Below are 25571 nucleotides of genomic sequence, written 5' to 3' on the forward strand. Positions count from 1 at the left end.
CACATATGAGGGGGGGGATGCCCCTTCTTCAACGCAACGCTCTTTATGCTAAAGTTTGAATTTTGTCCCAATAATTTAAAAATAACTCCTGAAACACAAGGGTCGTTTAATTAAAACAATAAGAATCCTTTTATAAGTACTAAAACACTTTAGCATGAAGAACAAGGTGTTGAGGAGGCGGTAGTCTCCTCGTATACCTAATAATTTCTGTTTGTTTCAAGTTTTAATGTTGCTCCTTACTTTCATTTGAAAAAAACTTGTTTTTTATTTAATCTTCTTAAACAACTGTCTGGAATTGGTATTGTGATTGAGTTCTTTTTTGTAAAAATCAACCAAATCTTTTTGTCTCAAACGACGGACCCAGGGGAAGGTTATTGGGGCAGATAACACCCTATAAATTCGTGAGATATACTTATTATAGAGTTGGAAGGGAGAGATATGCCATTGGGAGAGTCCAATTTTTGTTGGTGCACCCCCCCAACACTTTTTGCATCTGCTCCAGCTTGCTTCAAGCTCAGTATTTTTTTTATACTCGTCTTGAATCTATCAGTTTAGGGGGTGATACTTCACCACCTTCCAAGCCTTGTCATACTCGAACCACCCCTCTAAATCAGAGAAAAACGATCAATTCCACATACAATCATCTTAGCTTTAAAATAATTTGTTTATTAATGATTGTACCTATTAATGCTGCTTATAAAGCTACTGAAACATTTTTTGCTCCCAAACCTTTCTTGGGTATATTCATACGAGAAACCTGTGATTTTCCAGTGTCTTCTTTGGCTATTTTAAAATTTTAAATTTTTAGGGCAGTACTACATTTTCTCAGTGTTGCCATGTTGAACCGTGAAAATAAATAAGCAAAATTAGTTAAATTCAACAGCGCTTTACATCCGAAAAAACTCAGAGATTTATGATTCTACGGTTTCCGAAGACAATAGCACCTTCAAAGCAAAGGTAAAATTCCTTAAACTATTTGGTACCATTTTTTTTCTTTTTTTTTAATATGGCATCCGCTGCTACAAACATCTGTATAACTTTATATAGACTTTTTTCGTTAAATAGGAGATTCTGGATTTTTTCTTAACTGCTTCAGAATATATAGTTGTGCAAGTTTCCACTTAAGCAGTCTAAACAATCAGATTTTATTTCACTGTCCTTGTTACTTTAATACCATTCAGTCACAACACGCTGAACCTTAGCTATTTTACTTTTTACATCTTCACTGCTCCCACCGTCTTTACTAATAATACTACCGAGGTAAGGGAAGCTGTCCACCTGATCAATCTTTCGTCACCCAATGTTATCTTTTCATTTTTACTTATTCCTAGCCTTGGTGACTTAGCTTTCTTAACATTAATTTTAAACCTATTCTAGCACCCTGAACTCGCAAAATCTCTAAAACTTAATTCATTTGCTCTCACTTTCATCTAGGATGCTTAAATCATCAGCATAATCAAGTCCATTAGAGTTTTTCCTCCATATTTGATTTTCTGGTCTCCCATTGCCTTTCCTGTGCTCGTTAAGACAAAGTACATCAAAATGATCAATATAAAGGGGGATAAAACACAACCCTGCTTAACTCTTGATTTAATATGAAACCAGCTGCTAACCTTATTTCTTACCTTAACCGCAGCAGTGTTATTCTCGGATATAGCACTAATCACTTTAATGTATTTGTCTGGTATACCATACAAGGATTACACCTTTCCTAAAGCTCTTTAGGATTACACCTTTCCTAAAGGAAATGGGAACTTCCTGGGAGGGTGTAAAGAGGGAGGCTTTAAATAGATTAGGTTGGAGGAGGAGCGTGCGTAGCTGTGTTGGCCTCAGGCGGCTTGGTGCTGCAGTGAGTTATTAGTAGTAGTAGTAGTAGTAAAGCTCTTATGTCAACAGAATGGAACGCTTGCTCGTAATCTACAAAAATGAGGACCAAAGGTGTTTGTTAGCTCAGGCACTTCTCAATTATTAACCTAAGGTAGAAAATTTGGTCGACAAATCCTCTACCTTTTCTAAAACGCACTGTTCTCTTATAATTGTGTCTACAGCATTTCTCTGTCTTAAAAGTATCGTATTACTAACTAATTTGCTATCTACAGAGACCAGACTAATGCCTCAATAATTACCAAACTCACGCTTATCACTTTTCTTATACAGTGGTCTAATTAAAATTTTCCTGAAATCGCTAGGTACTTCCCCTTTTCCAAAAATCATATTCTTAATCTTCAGTAGCTTATTTGTAACCTCAGAGCCACCATATTAAAGAAACTCATTTACCACGCTATTAGCATCTGGGACTTTATTATTTTTTAATCCTTTTAGTACTGTCGCTAATTCTTCCTCACAAAAGAAATCTTCCTTCACATCCCAGGTATCACAAACGTTTTCATTTTCTTTGTATCTTTTCCTGCACCTCTATTTCGGTTTATTACATTCTCAAAATGCTCTGCCCATCTCTCTTTAGCTCTTTCCTTATCACTAATTGTGTTCCCTTTATTATCTTCAACTGGGACAAGTCCGGATTGACTAATCCCACTCAATTTATTGACATACCAGTACAGCATTTTACTATTATGCCGTCTAGTTGCATCTTCCAGATCCTCGGCAATTTTGTTCATGGTCACCACTTTACGCCTCCTTAGTTCGTATTGTAATGTTTTCTGCACTGGAGTCAAACGAAAAGTAGCTCATTGTTTAGTGGGGGGGGTCATAATGATGTATTTAATTGAAATTCGAAGTTCTTCGAAGCTTTGAATAGTTTGATAGATTTAAGAGGCAAGCTTTGAATGGTATGGGATGGTGGAGGAGGGAGCGCAGCTGAATTGGCCTCAGGTGGCAGACTACTGCAGTCAGTTGTTAGCAGTAATATTAGTATCCATTTGATTCCTGAGGAAGTTTTTCATATGTTTTGAAAAACGTTGACGCATGGGGACTTGTGCATTTCCGCAACAATACTTCGTAATCCACAAAATCGCAACGATTGTCAGCGACACGCACGTGGGAATTAGGGGTTGCGCAGACAATCAGCTGTCCAAGAATGGTTTCATTTGAATTAAATAGTATTGACAGATAATGTTAAAAGAAACAGGATTAAAAAATGTTCTATGATAATATTAAAGATGAAAATATTAAGATAAGCAACTGCAATAAATCAAACACTTTTAGACATGAAAGTCTGGTCCAAATAGTGAAGCTAAGCACAGTAACCCAAAATTACCATATTATGGTTATAAATGTATAGCAAAATATAGTCAAATGTGTGAAAAAACTTATCTAGGACTGAATACCTTCTTTCATCAAACTTTGAAAGATTGCCAACGCAATCTAATCACAATGGACTAGAAAAATTACGCTCTGTAAAGTCTTATCTGCACCATGGCAAGAAATTCTAACCATCTTAATTAAATATTAAATTGATCAGATATTATAAAAAGTAAAGCTCTCAGAAATTTCAAGTCGAAAATACAACTAAATCAGATCAAGAAAAGACTTACCATTTTCAAATCAATTTTCAGTCAAAGTCAAATTGAAAAGAAAACTATTCCAGAGTACAATACTACATCTTTCTATTCTGACATCATATTTTGAGGGAACAGCGCACGCGTTTTCTAAAAGGAACTGGAATCAGATTCTTTAGAAATAGAGAAACTAATAAATGGGCAATGTAAAAGACAGAATTCCCTGAAGGTGACAAGCCGACATACTTATTGGCACATGGTTTGGGTGTATTTCAGTTTTTCAAGAGGAAATTTGAAAATTGTCTACACTAGTTTTTAGTCAATAGCCGTTCAATTTTTAATATTACTAAGACTGTGTCGCAGAGAGAAAGAGAAAGAGAGAGAGAGAGAGAGAGAGAGAGAGAGAGGGAGAGAGAGAGAGAGAGAGAGAGAGAGAGAGAGAAAGAAAGAGAGTAGAGTAGTGATGGGCGATACTAAATATCGATATCGATGTATCGCACCAGATATCGATATCAAAAATCGAAATGTAAATATCGAAAACGATATTATTTCAGCTTTTTTTGGTATCTACCGGTGAACATCCAGCAAAAAAGATCCAACAGAGAAAAATTGTGGTCAAGAAGAAGAATAATGTATTTAATCCATTGACCCATCTATGCTGATACACAGCATGCACAGCTATATCCAGAAATTGGGTAAAACTCCAACAATCGTTCCAACATTTCTGCTTGTTTATAGTGTTTGAATGACAAGCTTTCATCAATGATAATTCCTAAATGACGTACAAGGCTAACATGATCAACACGCACGTTGTTTGAAGCTACAAGTGACTGAAGTCCAGGACAAGAAGTTGAAGTCCGAGAGTAAATAATAAATTTCATCGTGTCAGAACTTGTTGTCAGACGATTAGACTTAAACCACAACGAATTTATTGATAAATTCGTAATTAAAGAACAGGCTGGCCTTCTTATCCCATAATGATGCAGTTTTCGCTTCAAAATACGATGGCAAATCGGGTAGAACGCTTTTTTGATGTAAAAATATCGTCATAAATAGATTACGTAAGAACTAAAACCACATGTTGGGTAGAATGATTTCTCCTGAAACCAAATTGTGACTTGGGAAAGAAATCAATCATCCCAAGAAACTAAATCAGACGATTAACATTCAATAAGTTTAGAAAAAGCCGATAAAATCGAAATTGGACAGTAATTATCTGAATCATTTGAATATCCTGCTTCATGTAACGCATCTACTCCAGCGGCTCTAAAGCAATCAGGGAATTTTCCGTACTTAAAACAATGGTTAGTAAAATGAGCTAAGCACTCCGCACCTTCCAGGATAATCATCTTTAGTAAGTTTGTACTATATCCACCCGGCCCTTCTGAATTTCCGTTTCCCAAAAGCCTGGAAATTACCAATTATTCTGAAGCCGACACAGGAGAAAGAAATATTGACAGGTCTTTTGATGGAGGTAAATATTTCTTGAAATCAGTATCTACAGCTGATTGCAATATGGTTGCTGGCACTGCAGTGATTTCACCGATAGTATTGCTCTTGGTTATTTAGTTATATTGTTTTGGTTAGTTAGTTAAAAATTATTATGGCTTTGTTGGGGGTCTCCCTCTTTTCTTTTCAGATAAGTGACCCATTTCCTTTTCTTGATTACATTTGCTCATTGCATAATTTCAAAGGACAGGCTAAATTCTCGTTGCCAAGCCAGTAATCTCATAAAAGTAAACTTTCGGGCTAAAATCTGTTTCTGTCTGTGAGATGTTGGCCACTGATAGATAATGTTATTCAAAAAGCTTGTGGATTTGAAGCCCTCATTTATCGGATTGACCAGGGTCCAGTCCTACACCTGATTTCTTGGTGTGAAAAATTGTGATTTAGTAGTTAGCTCGTCTCTAAACTGAGAAGCTTGTGCAGAGAGTTTGCTTATAGAGTTTGTAGATACATATTCTGTCGAAGTTGACATTTGGAGGTTAAAAGCGAGTTATTTTCTCCAACTGTGTGAGATTATCTTTTCCGAACCCCGGCAGGGTAGGAAAAAAGTTTTCGAGAAGTACCGTCATTCATACATCGACAAGAGGGTCCGTTTACCTTTCAAAACGACAGTTGAAGAGATATTGGTGGTGATACAGGTTGTGGCACCCTTGGCAAATAGTTTGGCCCTCGAAGAGATAGTAAACGCTTCACGCACTCGCTGGTTGTAATACCAGTGCTTGAAGAAACTGTAGAACCCTTTAAACTGTTGGATTGCGTTACTATACTCTAGCAACACTATCAGTAGTACTGGTGTGATGTTGAAGATTAAATAGCTGGTAGCCCCAAGGCATCCACAGCAAACAGTGGGGCCAGGTCAGACAGGCCTTAATTGTAAGCTACAAATAACTTTCTTCTTCTTACCACTATTAAGGCCGAAAAATGGTCCAAAAGACTTATTTCTTGGATAGCAGCAGCATCAAAATGCAGATGTTTCAATTTCGAACCTCCTAGGTAGCAGATCTCCTTGTATCTCTCGTTGTGTTGCGTCATGAGTAAACTGAAGTAATCCCTGTTCAATTATAGCCTAAGTATTATTGGAAAAGCTTTCTCCCGTTAAGATCTGATCACCTCCAGTATTAGCCCGGTTGTTTGAATATGAATATCTTCTTTTCTTTAAGGAGAGAGACGAGCTCCAGCTGAGAGCAAGGTCGGGCTCTAAGGCCGTTGAATTCTCGTGTTGGTCTTGCGGAGGCCCTTCAAGTGATTTAGGATGGTTCATGCCTGGCGAAAATATCGGTTTCTTAAAAGCATATGCATTGACCTTACAAGCATATAGCCTCAAAATAATACCTGCCAGGATCGAGATGATGAGAGTAGTTCGTCCCAACATAGGCTATTCCGACAGCATTTATCATAAAACTTATAAGCAGAGCTTTTACCTCCAGAAGAATGTTCCGAAAATCTTTAGCTAAACTTCTTGAAACTAATTTTCAGCTCTCGACGTAAAACTCGACGGATTATTAATCTCGAATTTCTTTATGATAGCTTGTCTGATCTTTAAGAGCGCCAGAATAGTGATTTCTTCAAGGACAAAGAAATAAAACTGTTAAAAGTCGGTTTTCAGCTCGCAATTGTTGAAGCTATAGGCCACATTCTTTAAATTCCCCTACACCGGCCAGAGTTCCTCATTTAGCTGATACTTCCACTCCAAATATTCATTACCAAAATTCTTCAGTTCATCAAGCAAGTGCTAGTGTACTTCCTTCGTCAGAATTTTCTCAAGTGATTAAAAAGGTTACGCAACCTAATCATACTGACCTCGTTTCAACCGAAGATAATTTATTGTTGAAATCCAGGGTTAATGACACATCTTTAAAAAGTGACAATGCAGTTGAACTGACAAGCGGAAATTTTTACACAATGCAATCAAATATTCAAAAAAACGAGCTTAATGATTTTACGTGTAATAAACTTAATGTGTGTTTTAAGGTCTTAGATAGTAGATGTATCTCTAGTAATTGTAAATATCTACACATTTGCAAATTTTATGTTTTCAGCCGTTGTAAAAATAATCTGTGTAAATACCCCCATGCTGATATTTATAAAAAATTTTCAAGCGGAAGGTGCTTTGGCTGTACAAAAGCTCGTATTGAATCGCCCATTAAAGGTCGTAGTAGGTTCCACAAAACTGGGCTGCCCAGAAGCCACCTTAATCCTACTAAATTTACCAAGCATTTTAAGTCGTGTAATTTTGCGCATGTATCATCAGACGCGTGGGGTAGGTTTAAAACCTAACCTTTTTTAGGGCAGCGGCGAAAGCACTCACGACTCCCCCTTTGTCAGGTTCCTGTCGACTTCCATTCTTACCCCCCTGCATTTTCAGCTCAACAATTAATAAACCCTTCCCGATTACATACTCCCCCCTTACCCCTTGTTATCTCCTCCCCCTCTCCGTATACAGAAGTCCTATTTCCTTCCCCCTTACAGTATGCTGCCCCATACCCTCCCTACTCTGCCGCAAACCAGCAATTTATTGACGGACAAGAATCACTATTCCCACCCAGCCCCCTTTTCTCAGCACCTTACGAAACCCCACCCCCAGCCCATTCGTTTTATCCCTCGCGCCTACCCTGTCAACGTGACTCAGGTCTCAGACTTTTTGCATTCAATAATTGTCATATAATAAGTCCAAGTTGCTCTCCTCGTGCTTCGTCCATATCCTTGCCCGTCCCCCCACCTCCAAATCCCCAAAGCAATCCTTCTCTTACCCTTCTTCTCCAAAGCATAATAAAATTAAATTAAAACCCTACCCAGGAAATTCTCAAACCCATCAAGTGTCCCTGTCGCGATTCCCCAATCGGTTTGTTTTTCCTAAACTTTTAGTTACTAATGCTGAAAGTCTTAATTTTGAAAAGCTTACTGAACTCGAGGTGGTTTCAGAATCAAATTTGATAGATATTATAGCTGTTACTGAAGTCCAATCCCATAACCCAGGGCAGAAAACAGCCACGTTTCATCAAATTTGTTTCCCAGAAAAAAGGTTTAAAAGGTGCTCAAGTGATAAACCCTTTATTAATCAAACAACAAAAACACTAATTAGAACCAAATTGAAGCTGTTTAAAAATGTTAAACTGGATAAAGCCAATATACTAAGAAAATCAATTAAAAGAGAAATTCGTAAATTGGCACGATCGTACTACAAAAATAAGATCGAAGAATTGTTCACTAATAAGCAAAAAAACTGGTATTCTGAGGTTAAAAAGCTATGCGGCAGGAGTCTTGACCAGCTTAATTTCAACTTACCAGAGCCCCCTGATATTACTGCAAATAGTCTAAATAAATTTCTCGCTTCCATTGTCCAGAGCCTTCCATTATTGCCAATCCAGTTTCTTACTGTTTTAAAAATAGAGTTAAGAGAAAGAGTTAAACTTTAGCGTAAAGAGCGGGGCGTTGAGGAGGAAAAGCCCCTTTCATATACGGAGTAATTTCTGTTCGTTTTAAGTTTTAATGTTGCTCCTTACTTTCATTTAAAAAAACTTTTTTTTAATATAATTAACAAACTAAGGAAGACAAGTGTTTGTCCTTTGAATATCCCGTTTCCTCTTATTAGAGCCTTCGGTGACTTCCTTTCTAAGCCCTTGTCTGTCCTGTTTAATGAAATTACTAAGTCTGGGCAAATTCCAACAATTTGGAAAGAGGGTTTCATTACCCCTTTGAAAAAGAAAAACGGAAAGCCTGGCTTTGAAGGCGTTCGACCTTTTACTATTACTCTTTTTTTGTCAAAATTGTATGAAGGATTCCTTGCAGATTTGCTAGAGGAAAAAATCCTACCTCTTACTGACCTGAAGCAAATCGGAAACCGAAAATCAACTTCTACTTCCCACTACCTCGTTTCTCTTATTGACTACATCGGGAAAATCCTCGAAAAGCCTAATTCCTGGCTAAACTGAATTTCCATTGACCTTTAGAAAGCCTTTGACCTTGTTAACCACAATACTTTAATTGAGAAACTGGTCAGCGAGTTCAATATCGATCCCTTACTGGTAAAATTGGTTGCCTCCTTTTTAACAAATAGGTCGCAGATGGTTAAGTACCAGAACCATTACTCGAATCCTCTCCCTATCTACAATGGTATACCCCAAGGAACTCTCCTAGGCCCCCTCCTTTTTTCAGTCATGATTAACAGCCTCGCGAAAGAAGTTCCTGACCGTTGTAAATTTGTTGATGACCTAACGATTGTTGAAAGTTGCTTCTGAAATTTAATAAGCGACCCTATGAGTATCCTCAATGAAATTGGAAGTGAGGCTTTTGACTTAGCTATAACAGTAAACCCCTCTAGGTCCATGATAATGCCGATTTGTTTCCTCAAATCCTCGCCCTGTTTTCTTAATCCTATTCCTCCTGAAATTTATGCGTCCTCGGTTAAATTACTTGGAGTCACAATTTCTTCAAATTTAAAGTGGGATATCCACGTTAAAGACATCATCCATAAAGCTAATGCGTCTATCACCCTCCTTAAGCTCCTAAATAAATATAGCGTCCCCCCTTCTCACTCCTTAAGGTTGTGCACGTCTTTTGTCCGCCCGCATCTTGAATATTCTTCTCCAGTTTAGCACCCTGGCATCTCTCGTGAAGAATCAGACAAAATTGAGTCAATCCAAAAAAGAGCCTTGCGAATAATTTTCAAAGAAGGCAAGGTGCCTTTCTCTCTGCTCCTAAAAAAAGCTAGTTTGGAAACCCTTGAGTGAAGGAGGTTGTCGTTGTGCCTCCTTTTTTCAAAAAATGCAATAACGAACCCTCGGACGGCAAATATTTTCCCCAAACGTCACTCACCATCCAGATTACGACTGCCTCGAGCTGTTTCTGAGCCTATCCCAGTTTTGTCCCCCATGCGCTGCGTTACTTCCAGATATGAAAAACCTTTGTCCCCTTCATCACAGAAAAAAGAAATAAAATATCCAACTAGTTTCTCCCCGTTCTTTTTTTTTTTTTTTTTTTTTTTTGGTGAGGTGCTGCCTAGGTCGTTGCACTAATTTGCTTGCCCCCCGCTGTTTTGGTTTAGTTTCCCTTTTAATTCATATGTGTTTTTCGTGTATTTTATGCTTCGTTCTTTTTTTGTAGGTTTTTGGACTTTTTTTTAGTGTCCCTTTTAATTTGTAGATATATATATATATAAATATATATATATATATATATATGTATATATATATATATATATATGTATATATATATATATATATATATATATATATATATATATATATATATATATATATATATATATATATATATATATATTAACGAAAAGATTGATCAGGTTGGGAGCTTCAGTTACCTTGGTAGTATTATTAGTAAAGATGGTGGGAGCAGTGAAGATGTTAAAAGTAGAATAGCTAAAGCTCAGGGTGTTTTTTCACAGTTAAAAAAAAGTTTGGAAGAATAGAAAGATAAGCCTACAAACCAAGATTAGAATATTGGAAGCTACAGTGATGACAGTGGTCAAATATGGCTCTGAAGCATGGACACTCCGAAAAGCAGATGAAAATTTACTAGATGTTTTCCAGAGAAATTGCCTACGGATTGTTCTGGGTACCCGGCTGACTGACCGTATTTCAAACAGTAGGTTGTACGAAAAGTGTGGTTCAATCCCGCTTTCTGGGGCTATAATGAAAGAAAGGTTGAGATGGCTAGGCCACGTTCTACAGATGAAGGATGACAGATTACCGAAGATTGTCCTTTTTGGCCAACCGTCTGGGGCTACACGGAAAGCAGGTCGTCCTTGTCTGGGTTGGGAGGATGTCATAAATAAGGATTTAAAGGAAATGGGAACTTCCTGGGAGGGTGTAAAGAGGGAGGCTTTAAATAGATTAGGTTGGAGGAGGAGCGTGCGTAGCTGTGTTGGCCTCAGGCGGCTTGGTGCTGCAGTGAGTTATTAGTAGTAGTAGTAGTATATATATATATATATATATATATATATATATATATATATATATATATATATATATATATATATATATATATATATATATATATATATATATATATATATATATATATATATATATATATATATATTTGTTCTTTTCTGTATTATTTGATTATTTTGTCCCCTTCCTTTTTTTTTCTGACCTGTATTTGTTCAAGTTTTAGTTTGACCGTTTTTTTTACTCATAATTTGATTATTCATTATTATTATAATTTTTTTTTGCTTTGTTAGTGCTTTATTAGTGTTAGTGTTTTTTGCTTTGTTAGTCGACTCCGAAGTCCGAATTCGGCCCTTCGAGGGCTTGTGATAGAGATCTTTTTGAAATAAATATCTTATCATATCTAACTTTACTATAGCTAACAGCACCTCACTGAATAACTGGTTACCTATGAATCTTGCAATTCAAAAAACTTGCTCATCTCTTGTTTCAAGTTGAACTTGTGAGTAATGTGCTCATATTAAATGCCTTTCGTTTAAATCCATCTCCCTTATGCAAAAAAGTGACCCGTTTTCTCGTGACATTCGCAATATAGCTTAAAATTAATGGCAAATTTGTAGTTCCCGAACTTATGAAAAAAAAATTGAATAACAAGCTTTGTCTTAATTATTTTATTCAGAGAATTCCTATTAATCAGATCTTCAAAGTTACTCCCGGTTTAACTGAGTCCCAGATCCCTCCCTGCTAATGCCTGGATATAGCCCTAGGCTATAAACAACGGTTAACTTTTTTTTTAAATTGTCATTATTAACTCACTTCAAAAAGCAGTGGCATGAGAAATCAGTCCAAAAACAGTGCAAACAGTCAACTTTCACAAACTGTATACAGCCTAAGACAAAATTGAGGCATTAGGAAGGGGACATGTAGCGATACAATATTTGATATTTTACGACTGCAATGAATCATATATTATGCTTTATTTTTAATCCAGAAGAGAGAATCAACTTGACTATTATCTACACCCTCGATTTTAATTATACCATTTTCCTAATTTATGTTAAATCGCCCAAAGAATGGGTGAATTACATAGTCTATTATTTTCGCACTGGACAAAGTAAAATACTCAAATAAAAAATCAATCATATTCGTAGACATATTATCCTTATTCGACCACCTCTTCAATTGACAACTAAAAACTATCGTGTCCTATTTCCTCATTGTGTAACTAGCGGCAGAAGTGTGTTGACTCAAGTAGTATTGAAGCGAAGGTCATGCCCGAAATTATCTGCACTATTTTTGTATTCAAATTTTATTACTGTAATTTTTATTAAAATTCATTAAGTTCCACTGAAGACGTTCATTGTTAATTTTTTTTTCTTCTTTTTCTTATGCACGGGAGAGTTGGATCTCGTTTCTTCTTCTTCTTTGTTTATAATCCAGTGGATAATCCACACGTTTATAATCAACATTATTATTTAAATTTGATTATGCTCATCGAACATTATCATTGTTGGAGGTACGATCAGTGTTGCTTTAAATCCTTCTTTTTAATTTTTATTCTTCTTTGTACTCCACAGTTTAATCCACAAGTAAAGAAAGTTTAATCCACAGGTAGTTCCAATTTCTTGTTCTTATTCTTAGTTCATGATCCAAGTTTGAATCAGAAAAACACCAATCTATTCGTAAACTACTACTACTTACAACTAGCCACAACACCAAGCCACCTAAGGCCAACAGAGGTGCGCAGGCTCTGTCTCCATCTCAATCTATCCAAAGCCTTCCTCTATACACCCTCCCAGGAAGTTTCTATTTCCCTTAAACCTTTTAACATTCTTCGATCCCAACCATGGGCGATCTTCTTTCCATTTAGCCCTAGACGGTTGGACAAAAAGGAAAATCTTTTCTAATGTGTCATCCTTCAGCCGCAGAACGTCCCCTGTCCATCTCAACCTTTCTCTCATTCTAGCCCTAGAAAGTGGAATTGAACTACTCTTTTCGTGCACACTTCTGTTTGACATACGGTCAGTCCGTCGGATGCTCAATTTACTCTCTAGGCAATTTCTCTAGGAAATATCTAGCAAATCTTCCTCCTTTTTTGGAGCACCCATGCTTCACAACCATATTTGAGTACTGTCATCACTGTAGCTTCCAGTATTCTTTTTTTTTCTTCGTAGACTTGTCTTCTTATTTTTCCAGACTTTTTGCAACTGTGAAAAAGCACCCTGACCTTGGTTATTTTACTTTTAACATCTTCACAGCACCCACTGTCTTTACTAATAATACTATCAAGGTAAGTGAAGCTGTCCGCTTGATCGATCTTTTTGTGATATATCGTCTCCTTTTCATTTTCACACATTCCTAGCCTTAGTGACTTAGTCTTCTTTACATTAATTTTCAAATTTATTCTACCACCCTGAACTTGAAAAACTTCCAAAAGTTCATTCATATTATTCAGGCTTTCACCTAGAATGCTTAAAACGTCAGCATAATCTCAATCCAGGAAATGGTTTCTTACCCATTTAATTCCAAGCTCTCTCATTGTCTTTTCTGTGCTCCTTAAGTCCATCAAAATGATTCATATAAACGGGGATAGAACACAACCCTGCTTATCTCCTGATTTAATGCGAAACCAACTACTAACTTTATTTCCATTCTCTTCATAAAGAACAAAAAAAATTAAACTCCCATTATTTTCATTTTTACTCATTTATTGTTTATCATATATTATCTTTCATTATTCTATGACTTTTTAAGTAAAGTTATATCATTATCATTCTTGCTCAAATATTTTCACGTCTTCTGAAGATGATCATTTTCGAGATTAAATAAAAAAGCAAGCTTTTTTTAACTAAAAGTAAGGAGCGGCATTAAAACTTAAAACGAGCAGAAATTATTTCGTATAAGGAAAGGGGCTTTTCCTCCTAAACGCCCCGCTCTTTACGCCAAAGTTTGACTCTTTGTCTTAACTCTACTTTTTAAAACAGTAAAAAACTTTGGCGTAAAGAGCGGTGCGTTTGGGAGGAAAAGCCCCTTTCCTTATACGGAATAATTTCTGCTCGTTTTAAGTTTCCCTTCCTTTCATATACGGAATAATTTCTGTTGAACGTTTTCGAATTAATACATGTTTTGATTTTGGATCTCTGCAAATAAACAATTAAAACTAAATGTACATATTAATAAAAGCAGGGGAGGAGCCTAGCTGCCCTCCAATTTTTGATTATTTAAAAAGGCAACTAGAACTTTTAATTTCTTACGAATGTTTTCAATTGTAAAAAATATACATAACTTACGAATTAACTTACGTAACGAACTTCTATATACGTATGTTTTTATTATGTATATGAGGGGGTTCACCCCCTCGTCAATACGTCGCTCTTTAAACTATACCTTAAATTTTGTTCCAATTCCTTAAGAATGACCCCCTGAATCACAAAGGCCGTAGAATAAATAGTTGAAATTACTAATAATACTTTAGTGTAAAGAATGAGGTATTACAAGGAGGTGAAACCCTCATATGAGTAAAAATTCCTGTTCGTTTTAAGAATTAATGCTGCTCCTTACTTTCAGTTGAAAAAACTTTTCATATTTATTTTTTCATTATTTTTTTTTAATAATGCTAGAAAATCTTGCACCCCCTTCATTGAAATTTTCTTCCCCCGTGACAAATTCTTCCACGGAAAGATACTCTCACGTAACCCCCTTCAACTTATCTCCCCCCCCCCAAACCAAAAAAAAATCCCCGTGAAAACGTCAGTACACTTCTCATTAACCATTACTGTGTGTAAACACTGGTCAAAGTTTGTAACTTGCAGCACCTCCCAAGGGGACTGTGGGGGAGTAAGTCGTCCCCAAAGACATAGTTATTAGATTTTCGACAATGGAGAATAAAATGGCTATCTCAGAATTTTCATCCGGTGACTTTGGGGAAAAAATGAGCGTGGGATGGGGCCTAGAATGCCCTCCAGTGTTTTTGGTCACTTAAAAAGGGCACTAGAACTTTTCATTTCCGTTAGAATGAGCCCTCTCACGACATTCTAGGACCACCGAGTCGATACGATCAGCCCTGGGAAAAAAAATAAATAAACACGCATCCGTGATCTGTCTTCTGGCAAAAAATGCGAAAATCCACATTTTTGTAGACAGGAGCTTGAAACTTCTACAATAATGTTCTCTAATACGGTGAATCTGATGGTGTGATTTTCGTTAAGATTGTATGACTTTTAGGGGTCCCCCCTATTTTGTAAAATAAGGCAAATTTTCTCAGGCTCGTAACTTTTGATGGGTAAGACTAAACATGATGAAACTTATATATTTAAAATCAGCATTAAAATACGAATCTTGTAACTGCGGATTTGATGTAACTATTGGTATTAAAATTCCTGTTTTTAGAGTTTCGGTTACTATTGAGCCGGGTCGCACCTTGCTACAGTTCGTTACCACGAACTGTTTGATCAAATCGTTGTTGGTTAATTTCATTTTAATTTGTTTTTCCTTTGCCTTTTTCATTCTCCTTTTTCTTCATTCGTGTTTTCAGTTCAGGAGGGTAGGATCTAGACCTCTGTTCGTTCTTTTTGGTTCTAATTCTTCTTCGTTTACAATACAAGTTTGGGTCAGGAAGAGTACTAATCTGTATATAAAGATCTATTGAGAGGGTGAAAATTAGAAGGTAAAAAATCCTTCTATTAAAAGGGTAAAAAAAAACAGGTTACAGACTGTTTCAAAGCGCCATGAACCATTAAAAACAAATCCCTGTTTTAGCTTTTGATTTCTGTTAACGATTTCATAAATGACTAAGCTTCCTAGTTTTTCAATGACAATTTTTTTTTTTAGTTCGGTTTAAATAATATGAGTTAGATTGAAGCTCACTTTATATAGCTCCATATTTGTATTGAAAAAGAGGCAATTGAGGCATCGTTCCCCTGTGACCTGCGTGATTTGTTGTCTAGACACGTGTTTGTCCAGACATGAATATTCAGGTTGTCCCCAGATTGGCCAGGCGGGGCGCATTTGCGCTATTTCGGCACTTCTTTGAGGTGGTTGCACATTGAATTTTTTGAATCAGCGCATGAGAGGGAAAATCGTTCATTCGGAGAATTTTCACTAGAAAAATGGAGCTTTCGGGGCATTTTCACTTTAAGGCGGCGCAACTTTAGACCAAGCAGTTGGCAACACTGGTACCTATTCACCGCTAGAAGTCAGTGCTTGGCTGTAACAATTTACAGCCAAGTCAGCTCTAGAACCTAGAACTGTATGCCTAAAATATCCAATTTTACCAATCAGGAAGCTCCTTTTACTACTATACATATCATTCACATGCATGCCTGGCTGGAATTCCATACCCAAGCAAGTGGATGGCCATACATACATATTCAGCATGGAGTATTCTTCGATCTGCATTTGCATACCGCTAAAATTACTTAAATCAAGTACAAAAATACTTCTAAATTTCTGAACATTTTAGCGCCATAAACTTTTTAGACTGTAGACATCCAACAGCAAGAGGTACTTCCATAGCATAAGGACGAATAGCCGAAGACTACCAAAACCCAAAGTGGTCTTTTAATTTGAAGAAGAATTTGCTGAAAATTTTACTAGTTCCATGGCATTTTCTGTGCTAGATCATTATTAAACAGTTCGTGGTAACAAACTGTAGTAAGGAGCGACCCGGCTCAATAGTAATCAAAACTCTAAAAAATGGAATTTTGATACCAAGAGCTACATCAAAAGAATTGCATTTTAATGCTGATTCAAAATATATAAGTTTCATCAAGGTTAGTCTTACCCATCAAAATTTACGAGCCTGAAAAAATTTGCCTTATTTTTGAAAATAGGGGAAACATCCCCTAAAAGTCATAGAATCTTAAGAAAATCACAAAATCAGATTCAGCGTATCAGAGAACCTTGCTGTAGAAGTTTCAAGCTCCTATCTTCAAAAATGTGGAATTTTGTATTTTTGCCAGAAGGCAGATCACGGATGCGTGTTTATTATTATTTTTTTTTTCTCAGGGGTGATCGTATCAACCCAGTGGTCCTAGAATGTTGCGAGAAGACTCATTCTAACGGAAATGAAAAGTTCTAGAGCCCTTTTTAAGTTACCAAATAAATTGGAGGGTACCTAGGCCCCCTCCCACGCTAATTATTTTCCCAAGTCAACGGATCAAAATTCTGAGATAGCCGTTTTGTTCAGCGTAGACGAAAAACCTTATAACTATGTCTTTGGGGACGATTTACTCCCCCAAAGTCCCCGCGGGAGGGGCTACAAGTTACAAACTTTGACCAGTGCTTACATATAGTAATGGTTATTTGGAAGTGTACAGACGTTTTCAGGGGAATTTTTTGGTTGGGGGACGGGGTTGAGAAGAGGGGATATATTGGGGAACTTTCCATGGAGGAATTTGTCATGGGGGAAGAAAATTTCCATGAACGAAGCTCAGGATTTTCTAGCATTATTAAAAAAAAAAAACAATGAAAAAATAAATATGAAAAAGTTTTTTTCAACTGGAAGTAAGGAGCAGTATTAAAACTGAAAACGAACAGAAATTTTTATGCATATGAGTTCTCACCTCCTCCTAATACCTCGCTGTTTACGCTAAAGTATTTTTAGTAATTTCAACTATTTATTCTACGGCTTTTGTGATTCAGGGGTCATTCTTAATGAATTGGGACAAAATTTAAGTTTTAGTGTAAAGAGCGAGGTACTGACGAGGGGGTGAACCCCCTCATATACGTAATAAGAAGATGAGAATACAAAAGTTCGTTACGTAAGCTAATTTATGAGTTACGTATATCTCTTACTAATAAAAACATTCGTAAAAAATTAAAACTTCTAGTTGCCTTTTTAAGTAAACCAAAAAATCGGAGGGCAACTAGGCTTCCTCCCCCTGTCATTTTTTCTCAAAATCAGTCGATCGAAACTATGAGAAAGCCATTTAGCCAAAAAAAAAAAATATGCAAATTTCGTTTTAATTATTCCTCTGCCGAGAGCCAAAATCAAAACATGCATTGACTCAAAAACGTTCAGAAATTAAATAAAAAAACAAGTTTTTTTAACTGAAAGTAAGGAGCGACATTGAAACTTAAAACGAACAGAAATTACTTCGTATATAAAAGGGGCTGCTTCCTCATCAACTTCCCACTCTTTACGCTAACCTTTTTCATTGTTTTAAAAAGTAGAGTTGAGAGAAAGAGTCAAACTTTAGCGTGAAGAGCGGGGCGTTGATGAGGAAGCAGCCCCTTTCATATACGAAGTAATTTCTGTTCGTTTTAAGTTTTAATGTCGCTCCTTACTTTCAGTTAAAAAAACTTATTTTTTTAATTTAATTGCAATGGGATCGACATCAGTAGTATACCTACTTTTCCTCTTTTTTTATGAAAATAATGAATATGACAACAGAAGGATTTATTTATAGCCTCAAGCTAACATGTCTCTGAAAATGCACTAAAAAATCACAAAAGTATGCAAACTTGATAAGGCATCCCACAGATAAAAAAGATTAAAAAGGAATATTCAAATATATTATGGCTAATGTACAGAAGAAATTGAAAAATACGGACTAATAAAATAAAATAGCTCTTCTAAGATATGAAACTTTAAGAAAACAAGGGAACCGTCAAAAAAAAACTATTAATAAGAAACCCTTTTCAAAAGGGTAAGAGGATGCTCCCTTTTGGGATTCAGAATTCTAAAAAACCATGAAGAAGAAAATTAAAGAAAGCGAGTTTATCTACGGTTTCCTATAGTCTTACCCCTTCATCTCTAAAGAATAAATATTTTAATTAAGACCAACTTTAAATCAAAATTTTCCTCCAGTACTGGTCTTGCTACCCAAGCTAGAATAATTAAAAACCACTTCACAACAAAATACCATTCATATTTTATTTGAATATTGACAAATTACCTTATAACACTCAAGTCCTCGTGGCCCATAAGCTCTAGTATTTGTGAAATCTCTAGTCACACTACCTCCAAGTCAAAACAAGTGGCCAAGCAGGATGACAGGATTTGAGGAGTATGGAAATTCGTGGTAAAAAATTTAATTTTTAGGATAACAAAAATTATGAGCTATACTAACTAGTACAAATTACAGCTATTAGATATGAAATTTGGTAGCAGATTACGTAGGAATGATAGGGTAAAGTTTTGCTGACTATACCCTGAAGTACAAGAGGATTCATTCAGGAGCAATCCAATATTTTCAATTCTCCACCCCACTTCCCAATGAAAGAGATCAAATCAAAAATAATTTTGGTGCCTATGTAGATGTTCATTTGTTTCTAGGACAAAAAACAAAACTAATATGCGACATGTCACTTCAAAAAAGGTGAGACAATCAAATTAAGTTTGATTGTTTGACCCAAACTGACAGTAGCGATGCCTCACTGGTTTTACAGCGACACAAAGCCACTACTCCTTTCTTCCTTTAATGATTTAACTTGAATGGCAATTCCCTAAAGATCCAGGTGTTATTAAACTTCTACAAGGCGCAGGTGTTAATTAAGTCATAGGGAACGTTTTCTAAGAGATGCAGGTGCATGTTACGCCACAGGCAATGCCAAATTCCAATGGGGCCCCTATTATCCAATTTAATCGGGGCTCTTACCTAGCCACTGGGGGGCCTGGCATCCAATTTTATCAGGCTCCTAGCATCCAATTTCATCGGGGGTCCTAACCTAACCACCGTGAGCCCTAGCAACCGTTTCAACTGGGGTGCCCAATGGGGCCATAACAGTCAATTCCAACGGAGGCCCTAGCATACAATTTCGACGGTAGCCCCTTATCTAGCCTAATCAACGGGCCCTAGCATCCAATTCAACCAGGGCCCTAGTGAGCAATTCTAACGGGCCCCCTAGCAACCAACTCGAATGGAGGCCATAAAATTCAATTCCGACGGGGCCCTAACATCCAATTTCACCAGTAGCCCTAACCTAATCAACGGGCCATAGCATCAAATTTGACCGTGTCATTGTGAGCAATTCCGACGGAAGCCCCAGCAACCAATTCCAATGGAGGCCCTAGTCTCCAATTCCAATGGCGGACCCTAGCAGAAAATTTCACCGATAAGAAGTTTTTCAAGATGTTTCAAAATTTCTTTGGTTTTTCTGTAATAGGGGAATGTTCACTTATGTCAAGGATGATGCATTCTAACGTGACTTGTTTTTTCAGGCCCCTTGGGGGGAATCCACTTGTAACTGTGAAGGCCTTACACTTAGCGTGTTACGTAATGAAGATACACACGTGAGTGCTACGTCATACTTTTCAGATTTCATTTTCTTTCAAGACATTTTTCTCAGGGGAAATTTATATTCTAGAGATTTTTGTCTACATTAGGATTCGAAAAGAATTCCCCCCCCCCCAAAGGAATGAACTTTTAACCAGCTGGACCAACAAACCATTCTATTATTATTATTCGGGAAATACTTTCTACGAGAAACGTTTCGAAAAATTTATGGTTCGCGTCTTTCCTAATCATTATCTCCGAGCCGTGTAACTATCGAGCAAAGCTACTGATTTTTGGTCTATTAAATCAGTATTATAAATGTTCTAAAGTAATATAGACAGTGTAAGTTACACAGCAGGCGTTACATAGCATAGGTTTTACATATTTCATTATGTAGATGATTACGAATTGAACTTTTATCCTGGAACAAGTAATCTAAAGAATGAAGACTTCATTGCACACACAAATTTTATCTATAAAAAACGTTATAAAATCATGAAGACGCAGAAAAATCAGTTAAAACTCAACGAAGGAAAAAACAAAACGTAAAAAAAGCTTATAAAGGATAAAATATAAGCAAAAAGAACTGTAAATTAAAGAAAGGCAGGGGTTCTTAGCAACCAATTCGAGAGGGTTGAGTTGTTATTAGAGGTAAATTTTAACCCTATTAAGAGTTATATCTGAAAGGTCTTAGCGAAAATGCCTGGTTTCTATTGCTCCATTAGACGCCCCTATCTATTACAATCTTATGAGTTTTCTTATATGACCTAGAAATGTTAAGTTAAGTATTTAATTAACGAAATGCTACGTAGCATTGGCTATACATATTTCGTCCTGGAACAAGAAATCTAAAATACAAAGACTATTTATTGTAAATAAAAGTTTTAATAATAAAAAGAAAAATTTATAAAATCCTGAAATCACGGAAAAAGCCGCTAAAACTCAACAAACGGAAGAAAAACGTGGAAAAGCTTATAAAAAATAAAGTATAAGCAAAAAGAACAAGAATATCACAGAAAAAGCAGTTAAAACTCAACAAATGGAAAAACAAACGTGAAAAACCTGATGTAGGATAAAACATAAGCATAAACAAGCGTGAATTAAAAAAAGGCGGATGTACTAGCAACAAATTCAAGAGGGGAGATTGCTATTAGAGGTATATTTAAGTAATATTAAGAGTTTTTTCTGACAGGTCTTAATGAAAATGCTACGAAAACCCTAGCTTCTAGCGTGTAGAGGATCCTGTGCAGGTTAGGTTAACCTAACTAACTAGCATATCATGATAAATTAAGTCTCATGAATAAAAATCAGCCCGCAACAAGTTCCATGAAAAAAGTCAATGTACAAGTTTCAAGAAGAGCAAAATCAACAGGTAATAAGTTTCGTGAACAAACCCAACATACTGCAAGTTTCATATAAAAAAATCAGCATGCAGCAAGTTCTATGAACATAATCAGTTTAACGAGGAGAAAAATAAATGTACAGATCTCTCGAAGGCGAAATTCAATGCACAAGCTTCAAGAACAGAAAAATCAACATTCAACAAGTTTCACCAGCAAAAACCAGCACGCAAAAAGTTCCAAGAACAGAAATCAGCAAAAAACAAGCTCCACGAAGATGATCAGTTTCACCAGGAAAAAAGTAAATGTTTAAGTTTTACGAAGAGAAAAATCAACAAGCAACAAGTTTCAAGACCAAAAATCTGCACGCAACAAGTTCAATGAACAAAAATCAGCACACAGCAAGTTGCATGAACAAAATCAGGCTCGCGAGGAGAAAATCAATGTACAAGATCCACGAAGAGAAAATTGAACATTCAACAAGCACGAACAAAATGAGCATGCAACAAGTTCCATGAACAAAATCAGTTTCATTAGGTGAAGAATCAATGTATAAGTTTCACGATGTGAAGAATCAACATGCAACAAGTTTCACGAAAAAATCTCTACGTGACAAGTCCCATGAAGAAAAATCAGCATGCGACGAGTTCCATGAACAAAATCAGTATCACGAGGAGAAAAATCAATGTACTAGTTTCACGAAGAGAAAAATCAACATGCAACAAATTTCATGAACAAAAATCAGCACTCAACAAGTTCCAAGAACAAAACCAGTTTCACGAGGAGAAAAATCGATGTAAAGGTTTCACGAAGAGAAAAATCAACATGCCACAAGTTTCACAAACAAAAATCAGCACACAATAAGTTCCATGAGCAAAACCAGTTTCATAATGAGAAAATCATTGTACCAGTTTCTCGAGGAGAAAAATCAACATGTAACAAGTTCCAGGACTGAAAATCAGCACGCAACAAGTTCCGTGAAGAAAATCGTTTTCACGAGGAGAAAAATTGATGTACAATTTTCACAAAGAGAAAAATAAACATGAAAGAATTTTAACGAAAAAGATCAGCACACAATTTCAATGAACAAAAATCAGCCCGCAACAAGTTCCATGAAGAAAATCAGTCTCATTAGGTGAAAAATCACTGTCAAAGTTTCACGAAGAGAAAAATCAACATGAAACAGGTTTCGCGAACGAAAAACTAGAACACAGCAAGTTCCACAAACAAAAATCAGCAGGCAACAAGTTCCATGTAAGTGTTTATCCTTCCAATGTAAAAATGATACTGATCGAAAACATATAATAAACTAGCTATTGTCATGGACCAGCCATATTTTACCACAGAGGCACCTATAGAAATCTTGGAATTGACGAAGCTTGGAACGGAATTGGCGGAATCGGAATTATAAAAATGGGGACGAAAGTGTGGGAACCAAAACTGATGAGACCAGAACCAGTTTTGGAATCGGTTGAACTGGGGTGGTAACCAGCAGAATCGGAGGTGGAACCGTTGTAAACGAGAGTCAGAAGGGGAGGGAAGTTCAATTTATTAAAAATAAAATATTTGAAAAAATGTCTTAGGAATAATGATGGAGTACCAGAGGGTCAGTCATAGTGTGGCACGATGACGTGATTTTGTATGGTATATCACGGAGAGTTGGCTTGCAAAAACACGAACCAATAGATTTGATGCATGATTTTTAACAAGAAAATAATAATAATAATAATAATAATAATAATTTATTTATAACCCACAAAATACATAAAACTGTGGAGTAAACGCACAAAAAAATAAAAAATAAATAAAAAAACATAACAACATAAATAACATAACATCATGCAACATAATAAATTACCTCAATTCAAAAAATGGCCAAAGAGGGTCAAAAACACCAATCATTTGCAGAGCTTTAAGAGATATATCTGTAGATAATTGTTTCAGTTGCCAAAACGCATCAACGATGTCAAGTTTAAAAACGACTATGATTCCGATACCACCGAGGCAGACGCAGAAATACTTGCAATACTTAAAATATCCTGAGCGTATTTTCTTTGTATCTTTCTTGCAAAGGAGGAAAGCAAAACCAGAAAGATAAAAAACAGCAGGGGCACAAAAATTAGAATAAAGATGGCCTAATCCTTTTCGTTTATACCGACCATGATTTGGTGAAATTTTTCCGTAAACAGCCCGCCTACTTTTTAGCACGCTGGACGTGATAGCGGAGCAAGTAGACGAAAGTGACTTGGAAAAAGAGAGTCCCAACCATTTAATACTTGCTGAACATGGTATAGTTGAAGAACCCAAGCAAAGAGTTGATGCTGGTGGAGGACTCCCAAAGCACAAAAACTAACATTTGGAGGCATTAACTGAAAGGCCTACAGTGGATAGTGCGGCTGAAAGCCGGTCAATCTACAAATGTTTGGGAAATGCCTTAGGAACGATAATATGCATCATAGGGATCCCACGGGGTATCCAAGTATTGGCACTTTGTGTGAACCATGGAGTGCATCACATTAAGGGGTGGCTTGCAAAAACACGTGGTGGTATGAAGTGTTTTTGTGGCATCATGAAGAGGTTTTCTTACAAAATTAAGAAACAATGGACTTAAAGCATAATTTTATTAGGCAAATATCTGTAAAATGTCTCAGGAATGATAATGCGCACCACAGGTTCTTCACGAGGCGGGTAGCCACATATTGTCAGGGTGAAGTGAATTTCTTTGGAGGCCATTACGTTGAGGGATGGCGTGTGCCATCCATACTGTGACACAGTGAAGTGAATTGCTTGGACTAACATGTTCTACAGCTTAAAGTTCGGGTGGGAGATGTTAAAAGCATTTTAGCCATGGGGAACTGAAATTTAAGATCCAGTCAAAGAAATGTGGCGTTTTCATTAAGACCTCTTAGAAATAACTCTTAATATGGTTTAAATTTATCCCTAATAACACCCCCCCTCTGGAATTGCTTACTAGGATGGGCTAACCACATATTGTCTCGGTGACATGAATATGCAAAGGTATGACTCAAAGATACGTAGCATTTCAATTAAAGCCTCACAGAAATAACTCTTAATTTGGTTTAAATTTATCTCTAATAACAAACCTCTCCTCTGGAATTGGTTTCTAAGTAGCTCCCATTGGCATTGGATTTTAGAGGCCCCACTGGAAGTGCTCGCTAGGGAGGGGGGCTAGCCATATATTGTCACAGTGGCGTGAATATGCATAGCCTTGGCTAAAACAGTAGTATTTCCATTAAAACCTTTCAGAAATAACTCTTAATTTGGTGTAAATTTTTTTCTAATAACAAACTACCCTCTAGAATCGGTTTCTAATCCCTCCGGTGGAATCGGATGTTAGGGGGCCTCACTGGAATTGCTTGCTAGGGGGTGGGTCAGCCACATATTTTAACGGTGGCGTGAATTTGCATAGCCAAGGCTCGAAGAAATGCAGTATTTCCATTAAAACCTCTCAGAAATAACTCCTAATTTGGTTTAAATTTTGGTTCAATAGCAACCCCCTCTGGAATAGGTTGCAAGGTGGCCCCGGTTGGAATTGGATGCTAGGGGGTGCCGCTGTAATTGCTCACTAGGGTCCAATTGGAAATGGTTTCTAGGTCCCCTGTGGAATTGGATGTTAGGGGAAACCGTTGGGTATTGCTTGCTATAAAGTGAATCAGCCACATATTATCACGGTGGTGTGAATATGCATAGCCTTGGCTCAAAGAAACGTAGCATTTTCATTAAGACCTCTCAGAAATAACTCTCAGTATCTCTTAAATTTACCTCTAATAACAAGCCCCCCCCCCCCAGTGGAATTGGTTGCTAGGACACCCACCTTTCTGTAATTCATGCTTATTTTTGGCTATATTTTATCCTATACCAGACTTTTTCACTTTTTTCCATTTATTGAGTTGTAACTGCCTTTTCAGTGATTCCATGGTTCTTTTTACTCAAATTTTATCTATTATAAGCTTTTTCGCGTTTTTTTGGGTTTGTTGAGCTTTAACTGCTTTTTCCATGATTTCATGATTTTACAATTTTTCTAAATTAAAAATAATAATACAATTCTTTAATTTACAATGAATAGTCTTTGTTTTTTAAGATTTCTTGTTCCAGGATGAATCTTCAACACGTAATCGTTTA

General features: G+C 36.5%; 1 protein-coding gene and 1 long non-coding RNA gene across 2 annotated transcripts in view; one reads left to right on the plus strand and one right to left on the minus strand.

The window, feature by feature from the left end:
• The window catches only part of LOC136031506 (adenylate kinase isoenzyme 1-like), a 62130-nt gene extending 58513 nt beyond the window's left edge, over positions 1-3617 (minus strand). The window contains exon 1 of the mRNA XM_065711174.1: positions 3495-3617. Within this exon, the coding sequence (XP_065567246.1) occupies positions 3495-3497 (3 nt within the window). The 5' untranslated portion in view covers positions 3498-3617. The remainder of the gene's footprint in view (positions 1-3494) is intronic.
• Positions 1-25571, plus strand: part of LOC136031508 (uncharacterized) — a 72417-nt gene that overhangs the window by 33059 nt on the left and 13787 nt on the right. Inside the window, exon 2 of the long non-coding RNA XR_010618524.1 lies at positions 809-957. This is a non-coding gene — a long non-coding RNA (uncharacterized LOC136031508). The remainder of the gene's footprint in view (positions 1-808; positions 958-25571) is intronic.

The sequence above is a fragment of the Artemia franciscana genome, chromosome 9, assembly GCF_032884065.1.
Source record: "Artemia franciscana chromosome 9, ASM3288406v1, whole genome shotgun sequence".
Lineage (NCBI taxonomy): Eukaryota > Metazoa > Arthropoda > Branchiopoda > Anostraca > Artemiidae > Artemia > Artemia franciscana.